Source organism: Miscanthus floridulus, chromosome 19 (assembly GCF_019320115.1).
Source record: "Miscanthus floridulus cultivar M001 chromosome 19, ASM1932011v1, whole genome shotgun sequence".
Classification (NCBI taxonomy): domain Eukaryota; kingdom Viridiplantae; phylum Streptophyta; class Magnoliopsida; order Poales; family Poaceae; genus Miscanthus; species Miscanthus floridulus.
In genome coordinates, this window is record NC_089598.1 from 21,759,885 (window position 1) to 21,772,042 (window position 12,158).

Sequence of the window (12,158 nt, forward strand, 5' to 3'; positions counted from 1 at the left end):
TGCTCAACTCTTCTAAGCTTATGGCCAAAGACCGACCAACACTTCTATTTATAGCCCCACGGGCTAAAATAGCCGTTACCCCTTCACTGGGTAAAAATCGTAGCGATCGGACGCGCCGATCGAATCGACCGGACGCACCTTGCCAGCGTCCGATCAACGGATGGCTTCCACATCATTCCTGGCTTCAAATACTGAGCGCCTAATCTCAACGGTTAGGTTGCGACCGGGCGCACCGCCAGGATGACCGGACGCTGCTATGCCTGAGTCCGGTCGTTTCCACGGAGCTCCCAGAGCCTCTGTTTTGCGACCGGACGCGTCCGGTGCTGCACAACTGGACGCAGATCAGCGTCCGATCAGTTCTGCACCCGCGCGCCAACTCTAGCGTCGCCTACGTCACCATATTGAAAGCTCTAGTTTGGTTTTGGTGAATTGATGAAACCCTAAGTGCTAACCTAGTTTATCAAGTGATCATGAGATAGGTAGCACACTCTAAGTGGTGAAGCAAATAAAGATCATAGCATGATAAAGATGATGGCATGGTGATGATCAAGTGCTTCGACCTATAAAGAAGAAAGAGAAAAATAAAAAGCTCAAGGCAAAGGTATAATTTGTAGGAGCTATTTTGTTTTGGTGATCAAGACACTTAGAGAGTGTGATCACATTTAGGTTTGATAGCCGTACTATTAAGAGGAGTGAAACTCGTATCGGAATGCGGTTATCAAAGTGTCACTAGATGCTCTAACTCATTGTATATGCATTTAGGATCTAGTGAAGTGCTAACACCCTTGAAAACATTTGTGAAAATATACTAACACATGTGCACAAGATAATACACTTGGTGGTTGGCACATTTAAGCAAGGGTGAAGAAAACAGAGGAGATGCCAGCGTCGATCAAGTGACCGGACGCTGGATCTGAATGCACCGGACGCTGACTACCTGCGTCCGGTCACGCTGACCTGGCGGTACAGTAGCTTGGGTAATCCACCGGACGCTGGGCTATGTTCGGTCGAGGTGGACCGGACGCATCCGGTTGAGGAAAAACGGATTTGAACCCTTACTGTACTCGATCGGACGCTGGGGTTTCAGTGTCCGGTCAATTTTGTTGGAGCGTCCGGTCAACACTTAGCCGTTGTGATCTGGCGATTCTGTTTTAACTCAAAGTGACACATGGCAAAGATCAGTGGACCGGACGCTGAGTCCAGGGTCCGGTCAGTATGACCGGAGCGTCCGGTCAGAGCGTGTTTTGCCCAGTGAAGGGGTATAACGGCTCTATTTTGTGGGGGCTTCTATTTACGCCCCATTACCGGTTTAAACTCACTCTCTTGGCCATTTACATTGACATAGTAACCTTGTGAGCTTAGCCAAAGCCCTTCCACTCATCTCCATCATTGATTCATCATCATAGTGAGATTGGGAGTGATCCAAGTGCATTGCTTGAGTGATTGCATCTAGAGGCACTTGGTGTTCGTGTTTCGTTGTGGATTTCGCTTGTTACTCTTGGTGGTTGCCGCCACCTAGATGGCTTGGAGCAGCGAGGATCGTTGAGCGGAGGGTGGTGATTGTCTCCGGCTCCGATCATGGTGATTGTGAGGGGTTCTTGACCTTTTCCCGGTGAAGCGCCACAAGGTACTCTAGTGGATTGCTCATGGCTTGTGTGATCCTCATCTTGTGTTGGTTGTGCGGCACCCTATTGAGGGTTTGGCGTGTGATGCCAATTAGCGTGTGAACCTCCAAGTGAGTGAATCGCCACAACGAGGACTAGCTTGCCGGCAAGCAAGTGAACCTCGGTAAAAATCATTGTGTTCATCATTGATTCCGAGATGATTGGTCTTCATTGTTATTCATCTTTGTGATTGATTGGTTCTTCATCTACACGGCGGTATAACTTTCTTGATCACTCTCTTTACTTTACCGCAAACTAGTTGACAAGCTCTTTAGTGTAGCTAGTTGTGAGAGATTGCTTGGTTAGTTGGTGTGGCTCTTTAGTTAGCTTTTGAGAGCACACTAATATAGGGTAGTATCATAGCTATTGTGTGAATAGACACTATCTAAACTAGAACTATGGTAGGTGACTTGCATTTTGAGTAGGCTAGCGCAACACTTGCTTCGCCTCATAATTGTCTAATCATTTTGTTAAGTGTTGTTATAGAAATTTTATTAGGCTATTCACCTCCCCCTCTAGCCATTAGGACCTTTCACATACGTCACACGTGACCAGACGCATCTGCTCCTGCACGATCGGACGCAGACAAGCTAGAGTCCGGTCATTTCCAGAGAGCTCCTCGAGCCTCTGATTTACGACCGGACGCGTCAGGTTGGTCACGATCGGACGCAGCACTAGAGTCTGGTCCTTCCCCGCCTACCACGTGTTAGAGCTCCTCCTCGTGCCACGACGTTAGTGTACGTCAGCACTGACCGGATGCACTGTCGTTGAGTCCGGTCACCACTTGGACTAGAGTCTGGTCAGTCAACTCGCGCCCAACAGCTGCCACTGACCGGACGCGTCGGTCCTGCCGAGACCAGCGTCCGGTCACTCACAGTGACCTCCTTTTGCCTCCGTTTCTTCACCGAGTTGATCCTCATCAACTCTAACTTCTTCTCCTTTATAAATGTACCAACACCACCAAGTGTACACCACTATGTGTATGTGTGTTAGCTTTTCACAAAAATTTTCTAAAGGATTAGCCACTCAACTTGCCACACTACTCGATCCTAGCAATGATGCAAAGTTAGATCACTCAAGTGGCACTTGATGACCGATATGCAAACAAGTTTGCCCCTATTGATAGCACGGTCATCTATCCTAAACTCGGTCATCAACTTCTCTACACACCTATGATCGGTGAAAAGAAATGCCCTAGGTTATACCTCTGCCTTGCGTATTCCATTCCATCTCCTCCAATGTCGATGCAACACATGCACCAACACGATCAATAATGATGTGATCCACTCTATATAATCACGTGATCATATTGGTTCATCGATCTTGACTTCACTTGCTTTTCATCGTTGCCTTCGTCCATCGGTGCCAAGTCTTGCTCAAGCTTCACCACCATGCGGTCCATCGCTCCAAAACCTCCAACTTGCCCTTCACGCTTGCAACCGGTCCATCAAGCCAAGTCATGTCTTGATCTTCTCCACCTTGATCGCATGACTCAATGTCATGTCTCATGTGCAATGAGCTCCTTCAACATCACATATGTGAGCTTTGCAATATCTCCGAACCATTTCTACCTTCATGGCATATGTTGCTCACACGCATGTATCTGTGGACTAATCACTTGTGTATCTCATATAAACACAATTAGTCTACCTAGGTTGTCACTCAATTATCATAAACCACACAATGACCTTTCACTCGCCCATGCCGCTCGCGGTGGCTGGTCCAGAGTTTGCACGTGGCCGGACCGGAGCTCGCACACGTTGCTCGGGCCGCCTCCTCGCATCATGACTGCTTGTCACCGAGGACCAGCTACGGCAGGCGTGGCCCTGTTCTGACCTCGCCCGCCTCGACAACCCCTCCCGATGCATCCATGGTGGGGACGGTGCAGGTGAAGGCAAGGGAAAGGGGATTACTGCACGCTGCTGTTGCTGCAGTAGCTTGCTGTGGTGACGGAGGTGGCGAGGTGCAGGTGCTCTCAAGGGCGGCGACAGCCGGCCCCAGGGTTTCGCCTTCGTCGAGTACCTCGACGACGAGATGGCCCTTAGCACCTGCCGCTACCTGCACGTCCAGGTCCTCCGTGGCCACGACCTCCATGTGGACCTGACGCAGCGCCCGCCGCCGCCCTCCGACCAAGGGCGTGGGCGTCGACGGCTCCATGCACGCCACGTCGCTCCTCACACCTGGCGTCCGCCCCTACGGCGCCATCACGTCGTACCTGGCCAGGCTGAGCCACCGGTAACTACGCGAGCTGCTGGACGCTCTAGACTAGGAAGACGCAACGCTCATGGAGCATGACAAGCGAGAGTTCGCCGGGCTGAACACGCTGATTGAGCAGGCGTGGGTGCTGCTCGACATGGCTTCGGTGCTTGGCGTCGCCGTGGGGTGCTCTTCTCCCTAGATCTTGTGCGCCCGCCCTTCCGAGAAGTTCACGCACAGCCCGCGGAGCTCGCCATGGCCGTGCAGCGCTGCCACGCTCACCATGGCCGCCCAGCTCGCACGTGGCCGCCAAGCGCCATGGAGCTCGCCGTGCGCCGACAGCCCGTAGACCGTGCACGTCGCTGCTCGAGCCGACTGCCACCCACGCGTGCTCTAGTGGAGCTCGCCGCGGCCGCCCTGCGCGCGTGGATTTGTTCCCGCACATTCCTACACGCTCCAGGCGATGGAGTCCCACGCGTCGTCGTCGTGTCGAGTGCGCCTGACTGCCCTCCTCGCCAGCGACATCGGCGGCGGCGAGAGCATGGCTCTTGTGCTCGGTCACGCTGGTGGAGGAGCTCAAGAGCTACCAGCGACTCTCTCTATGGTGGACACCATCACTACTCCATCAGTGTCATCGTTTGGATCGTCGTCTAGGACCGCGTCATTGTGCCCTCCTATATCGGGCGACCCCATGGGTTCACGCAGCTGCAGCGGATGGGCATCGGCCTTGTCGTTTCCATCTTCTCCATGGTCGCGGTGGGCATGCTGGACATCGTTCAGCCGTGCGACATCACGCGGCATGGCTTGTATGCCGAGGACAACACCGTGTCCATCTCCATCTTCTGGCAGATACCGGCATTCGCCCATGCAGCCGGGCTAGCTGCGCTGGGGAGGCGCGACATCGGTGTCGTGTGGCACGATGCAGACTTGGAAAGCCTGGAGTGGGTCAACGACCTCGGATCACGCTCGTGCTCGTGCTCGCCGCATCGGTCCTTGGCTACGCAGCCGCCGCCAACCCCTTCGCGCTGGTGCACATGGGGTTAACTGTCCCTATACATGTCCGATGGTGGTGGTGTGGACATGCAGTAGTCTGGAGTTAGCTTGTGCATGCGCTGCTGGCCCGTGTGTGTGAACTTTCAGTGGCACTAGAGAAACAAGAAAATTTAACATGGCGTTCAAACATAAAGGGTATTCTAGATTTTTTTCAGCGCAGTTTGATACCGTTAGGGGCAAAAGTGAACGGAATGGCACAGAGGGCAGAGAAGTTCCGACCGGTGGTACCTGCGACCGCTTAAACTTTTTAATGGCATATGAGTAATTACAATATTTTATAATGCCAGCCAGGTAAAACCCTTGTAGCAAAGCGTTTAAACCGATGTTAACGCCATATTTAGTTCACCCCAAAATCCAAACTTTGGCACTATGAAAAAGAAGATTCTCTGTCACATCAAACTTGCGGTACATGTATGGAGTACTAAATGTTGACGAAATCAAAAACTAATTGCACAGTTTGGTTGTACTTTTCGAGACGAACGTTTTGAGTCTAATTAGTCAACGATTGAACAACTATTATTAAATACAAACTAGATGCTACAGTAGTGAACAGTATGTTCGGCGGCGCCGATTCCGGCAAACTAAACATGGAAATCACCCAGCGCACGGGACGGCGAGGTCAGTGGGTCACGGTCACGGGCTCACGGCCAAAGCAAGCGCGCCTGTCAGGCACGAAGTTGCAGACTTGCAGAGTGGAGGTCGCGGGAGGGCCCCGGAGAACTTATCCTCCGCACCGCCCGTTTCCCACCGCCGATTCCGCGATTCGTTTCGGTGCCGCCGCAGTGGAGCGGAGCCGAGCCGGCCTCCTGCCGTGCCGCGCGCGTCCGGGGCCGACCGAGCGAGAGAGTGGCGAGGCAAGTGGGGATTGCGGGAAGGAAGGAAACCCCCCCGCGCCAGACTCGCGTCGCGCCTCCGGCCTCCTCCTCCTCCCCTCTCCCCTCTCCCCTCTTCCCCTCCCTGCGTTTCGGATTCTGTTGCGCGGCCCTCGCCAGGGCCTCGGCGAGCGAGGGGAAACCCTAGTCGGCGGCGGTGATGGCGATGGCGAGCAGGGGCGCCGGGGTGGCGCCGGCGGGCGACCCGAGCAGCCCGAGCGCGAGGGCGTGGGGCGGCGGCGGCGGCGACGACGAGGCGGCGTCCGGTGGTGCGGGGAAGGTGAAGCTGATGTGCAGCTACGGGGGCCGGATCGCGCCGAGGCCCGGGGACGGGGCGCTGCGGTACGTGGGCGGGCAGACGCGGCTCATCTCCGTCCCGCGCGCCGCCTCCTTCGGGGAGCTCCTGCGGAAGGTGGAGGCGGTGGACGAGGCCTCCGCCGCCTCCGGCGGCGGGGTGCTCGTTAGGTACCAGCTCCCCGGGGAGGACCTCGACTCGCTCATCTCCGTCTCCGGCCCGGAGGACTACGACAACATGATGGAGGAGTACGAGAAGCTGGCCGCCGCCGCGCCCGACGGCTCCGCCAAGCTCCGGGTCTTCCTGTTCCCGGCCTCCGGGACCGACGCGGCCGGCGGCTCGGGGCCCCACCACCTCGCTGCCGCCGCGGTGGACGAGTCCGGGCAGCGGTACATCGACGCCATCAACTGTGTCTCCGCGGAGGCCATGGCCGCGGCCATGCGGCGGAAGGACAGCGTCGCGAGTGCCGGTTCCTCCGCGCACAACTCCGAGGCATCCGAGTACAGCGGGCTAGTGGAAGGTATGTCGCCGCGGGCGGTGCCGCCGCCTGCGTCCGTTGCAACTGAGTATTCGTATTCAGGTGGGGGCCATTACCTTGGTGCTTTCCCGGAGTCGGTTGGGTTCACTGCAGTCTCGGTGTCACCTTCGGCGATGGGCATCCCGGCTCAAAATCCCATCCTGGTTAGGGCAGAGCCGTCAACATTGCAGCCTCATCAGGTTGCTTCTGCTTATGCAACACCGCATCAGCCGCCTCAAGTAACCACTTATGTGCAGCAGCAGCAGCACCAGCAGCAGCCTCAAGTCGCCCATTATGTACCACACCAGCAGCCTCAGTCTGCTTCTTATCTGCAGCAGATGCCGCAGTCGTATATAAAGCCGCAGCAGGTACACTACATCAACGCCCAACAATTTGGTGTGCATGGGGTGCCACAATCTGTCAATTATGTGCCTGTGCAAATGAGCCAATTCATGCCCAGCGTTCCTGTGACGGGTTCTACGGCGACCACTGCTGCTCAAGTCGGTACGTTCAGGCCTGCTTCCGCAGGTGCAGAACCTGTTCTGGAGACCACGCAGTTCACAAGGCCAGTGCAAGCTCAGGTTGATCAGAGTTACCGGGTGGTGCAGACTCCACTGTCGCAGCTTCCTCCTTTGTCTTCTGTGCATCTGCAGACAAATGATGCGCAGAGGCAGAGATTTGGTGTTCAACAAGCGATGACAAGCGCAGTAAGCATGCCAGTAGTGACCAGCTCTGGCACAATTCCTGTGGTGGTTAGCTCGGCCACTGTTCCATCGTTGAGGTATGATGATTGCACAATGTGCCAAAAAGCATTGCCGCATGCCCATTCGGATAATATTATCCGGGAGCAGGGAAATTCTCGTGCAACGGGCAACCTTGAGGCAGCTCCAATGTTTTACAGCCCGCATCAAGACAGTGCATCCAACAAATCTAGTCCAGGTGCAAGCTCAGGAACTCCTGCAAACTATCTGGCGGAACCAAGAGCTGGGAACACAGCAGTGATGGCACAATTTGATCCGACTCTTCCTGCCAGAAAACCTGCAGTCCAGGCAACTGTACCTCCGGATACAGGTGTGCCGGTTCAACCCACCATGATTGCTTTACCAGTGTCTAGTGCTCCTGCTCCAAATGGAGTATTTGTGGGTCATTCTCCTCCGGCGGGGGCTGAAGATCATGTCAGGTACCAGCAGCAACCGTTCTCTTATAGCATGCAACCACCACAAGTTCCATTGAATGGCCCACAAGGTATTGATGCCAGTGCATACAAGGATTCAAATCATCCAGGAGCGGAACCGCTTAGAGAATATGCACATGATCTTCCTCATGACTATGCCAGAGCTATTGATGCACGAATGCAAGCAGTTCATTTGGGTCCTATTGCACCACCAGAATCTAGTGTGCATGGAAAGCCTTCTATTCCTCATGGTGTCATTGATCATGCCAAAGTTGGGAAGCCACCTGTAAATATTGATGGTAGTTCTATCTACAAATCTCAAGCTGGAGGGTATCATATGGGGATTACAAATGCCTTTACTGCTCCTGCTTTGACCCAAGAGGACAACATTGCCAGGCACAGTGAGCAGCCACCTTATGCTTTTGATGTTGGTGCACAAAATGTCCATCCTGACATAATCCAGCGACCACCCAATCTGCCTGTCCAGAGCAACCTTAGAGTTCCGATTGAACCACCTGTTTCTAATGAAAAGTTTACTGTGCAACCTCCTAACTCTGGTGCTCAGGTTCCTGCTGGGCCTCCTCTACAGCATCCCAAGGAAATGCCCAACCACTTGGTTTCTGCTCCTCCCAATGGCAGCAGTAAATTTCCATTGCAGGCTACTGTTGGTATTGATCTTGTTGAAGCTACACAAGAACCAGCTTACACAGATTCACTTTTCTCAAATCAGGATCCTTGGAAAGCAGTGGGCAATGCTTCTTTAGTGCCTCCAAGACCAAGCAAGTTAACTAAGGAGCCTGTTGTTTCTGGAGGTCAATATACTGATGGCCATACACCTGATATGAACACACATGCTGCCGTACTCTTTGAAGAAGACCCAAGTTTTAAGGATATCCACAAAGTTAAGTTGAACAAAGGTTGGTACACTCTGTCATCCTATACTATTTGGGCAGTATTACTTACTATCATATTATTTCAAAATCAAAATGGACTAAGCAACAATTCCTCTGCCTCTCTCTTTCATACTCTTTTTTTTTACTTCTGAAAGGATTTGGAGAAGATAATGTTAAGCGACAATTACAAGCTGTTGCTGAAGGGGTAGCAGCATCAGTTCTTCAGCCACCCTTTCCTGAAAAACCAGCTGCATTCTCTGGGGATCACATTGATTCACATGGAGCAGTAGTTGATGCGAAAGTTCAGGTGGGAGATGTTTGTATTTTCGCTGGCCTAAATCATTGTTCTTCGGTTGGTTGTAATCTTTTGGTTTACTTTTGGGTTCAGGCTGAAGGGAATAATCAGTCAGACAAAACAAGCCAGGGGGTTCAAGTTTTAGATGATATCGATAACCTTCAGGTTTTTGTCTAGCTATTATTTATTTCCACATTTTATGCGAAATTTTAAACGCGTTATCCTTATTTTCCACTTTGTTGATAACAGATAATAAAGAACAGTGACCTTGAAGAATTGCGTGAACTGGGTTCTGGAACCTTTGGTACTGTTTACCATGGAAAGTGGAGGGGTTCGGATGTTGCTATAAAGAGAATCAACGATCGATGTTTTGCTGGGAAGGCATCTGAGCAAGAGCGTATGGTATGAAATGTTTTGTTTTAAATTGATTCCACCATGTTCTAACTTTTCTTTTGTCTGTAGAGGACTGATTTCTGGAATGAGGCAGGCAAGCTTGCATCTTTGCACCATCCAAACGTAGTAGCATTCTACGGTGTTGTTCTAGATGGACCTGATGGATTTGTTGCAACGGTAACGGAGTACATGGCTAATGGCTCACTCCGACAAGCATTGCAAAGACATGAAAAGTATAGTACTCTTTTCAATGCCAACATAATGCTTTTCATATGATGCAACTCTAAGTTCATCTTATTCTATCAGCAGGATCTTTGATCGGCGTAGGCGTCTATTAATTGCCATGGATGTTGCATTTGGAATGGAATATCTCCATGGGAAGAATATAGTGCATTTCGACTTGAAGAGTGACACTCTGCTTGTCAACCTAAGGGATCCTCAACGGCCTATATGCAAGGTGCTTATCTTCATAAACACCCTCCCCCTAATTGTGATAACCCTTAATAACTTATGCCGGTGAAGTAATGCACTTGTACCTTATGCTTATACTTTGATGCGTAGGTTTTTTTATTTGTCTTTAAGGCAGCAAGTGACTAAGTAAGGTCCAATCTTTTTTTTTCACTTGTATTAATTAATCAAAAGCACACTCCCACTCATATGGACTAATGTGTTTATGGAGCATAATATTATATTTATTTTATAGAGTGTGCAATCTTTGAATGTGAGAAATGTCTTCGACTCTTGCCATACCAAGGATGTAATTCTTTAGAGAATTGTTGGTTCCAGCACTAGCAGAACAACATGCAAGGTTTTAAGCATCTCTGATATTCTTGGTTGCGTTATGGACATGAGGATGGCCTTCCTATTTTTGTAGGTTGGTGATTTGGGATTATCAAAGGTCAAATGCCAGACACTAATCTCTGGTGGAGTAAGAGGAACACTTCCTTGGATGGCCCCTGAGTTGTTGAATGGCAGCAGCAGCCTTGTCTCTGAAAAGGTTTGGTTCCGATGCACCCTTTGGCCTAATGTGTGCACTCCTTTTTCTTTGACCTGCGTCTGGAGGAATATGTTCCTGTTCCCTCTGGGTGATCTTCATATCTTTGGATGTAGGTGGACGTTTTCTCATTTGGCATTGTGATGTGGGAGCTACTTACGGGTGAAGAACCATACGCCGAGCTGCACTATGGTACCATTATAGGTACGCACATAACTTATGATGATCTTATATACTTGGGGAATCCAATGCCTTTCTTGTCCCTGAACTTTCTGCCAACTTCACTCAGGTGGAATTGTGAATAACACGCTGCGACCTCCGGTGCCCGAGTCCTGTGATCCCCAGTGGAGGTCACTGATGGAGCAGTGCTGGTCAGCCGAACCGTCGGAGAGGCCGAGCTTCACTGAGGTCGGCAAGAGCCTGCGCGCCATGGCGGCTGCTCCTACCAAGGCACAACAGTCGAAATAGATGCTTAGCCTTCTGTCTCTTGCGCCCTTCTGTTTAGCAGACTGTTTCAGTCTACAAACCGAGGAGGTGCCACCATGGCTAGTCTGGCTTTTGTACATGAATAAAAAGTTCAAGATAGGAAAATGTGGCATGCTTATAGAGTCGGTCGATGGTTGATGCTCCTGTCTGCTTTTGGCATGGATCGTGGAAATATGGTAGTACAGCGTAGTGTAAGAGCGAGCCGTGACCCGTGAGCATGTAGATCAACCAGTACATGATGTGTTATAAGGAGCGGTTGGCTAGTGATTCTCGTGCGCTCTCGTCCGTTACGATTTCTAGGAGGAGAGAGAAAAACGGCTTTGGGGAATAGTGTCGCTACAGGAGATGAATATGAGAGGAGTCAGAGGAGCCGGAGCCGCTCGGAGCCCGACCAAACAGGCTCTAACTTCTTCTGCACCTCCACGTGAGAAGGCACAAACAACACTTCTTTTCCACGGCACTGGTACATTGACACGGACGAAAAAGAAACAAAAATGCTATACAACATACATGTGTTTTAACGTAAAAAAAACATATAGATTTTTTTCTCTCTTCTTCCCTCCGTTCTGCTGATGCCGTGCACGCATGCACACACGTCCTCTGATCTCGCCCGCGCCGTCGCTATGTCCAAGCGAAGCGACGTGTTCTCTGACGCACGCACGCACGCGTTCTCTGACGCCACGCAACGTGCAGCTCGGTCTATAGCGGATCCGGCTCCAATAGCCTCTCCTTCTCCTCCTCTACCCAATAACCATGTTTTATACAGTTTCAACACATGAATTTTTTTGCATCATAGAATTAAGATTCAACAGCCTTCACCCTCCTATCTCTAGCCTCCAGTCTTTTTTATCTTCAAATAATCACAAATCACAAGATCCACAGATCACAAGAAATAATTTTTTTTTCTATGAAAGAACAAATCACAGCAGAGGAGGAGAAGGAGAGGCTACCAGAGCCGGATCCGCTACAGACCGAGCTGCACGTTGCGTGGCGTCTGAGAACGCGTGCGTGCGTCAGAGAACACATCGCTTCGCTTGGACATAGCGACGGCGCGGGCGAGATCAGAGGACGTGTGTGCATGCGTGCGCGGCGTCAGCAGAACGGAGGGAAGAAGAGAGAAAAAATCTGTGTTTTTTTTACGTTAAAACACATGTGTGTTGCATAGCATTTTTGTTTCTTTTTCGTCCGTGTCAATGTATCAGTGCCGTGGAAAAGAAGTGCTGTTTGTGCCTTCTCACTTGGAGGCGTAGAAGAAGTTAGAGCCTGTTTGGTTGGGCTCCGAGCGGCTCTGGCTCCTCTGACTCTCCCTGTTCATCTCCTGTAGCG

The 12,158-nt window shown here is 51.3% G+C and overlaps 1 protein-coding gene across 2 annotated transcripts; it reads left to right on the plus strand.

Annotated features, from left to right (window-relative positions):
- Positions 1-5,467: 5,467 nt before the first annotated feature.
- LOC136526917 (RAF-like serine/threonine-protein kinase PRAF) lies at positions 5,468-10,974 on the plus strand. Of its 2 annotated transcripts, none has more exons than XM_066519486.1 (9): positions 5,468-8,688; positions 8,820-8,971; positions 9,053-9,124; positions 9,209-9,361; positions 9,422-9,585; positions 9,659-9,809; positions 10,227-10,349; positions 10,463-10,550; positions 10,636-10,974. In XM_066519486.1, exons 1-9 carry the CDS (start codon positions 5,946-5,948, stop codon positions 10,812-10,814), a joined length of 3,825 nt encoding a protein of 1,274 aa, XP_066375583.1. In that variant the 5' UTR covers positions 5,468-5,945; the 3' UTR covers positions 10,815-10,974. The 2 variants fall into 2 exon arrangements, with proteins under 2 accessions (XP_066375583.1, XP_066375584.1); XM_066519487.1 differs by having other exon boundaries at positions 5,473-8,688; positions 9,662-9,809.
- The last annotated feature ends 1,184 nt before the right edge of the window (positions 10,975-12,158 follow it).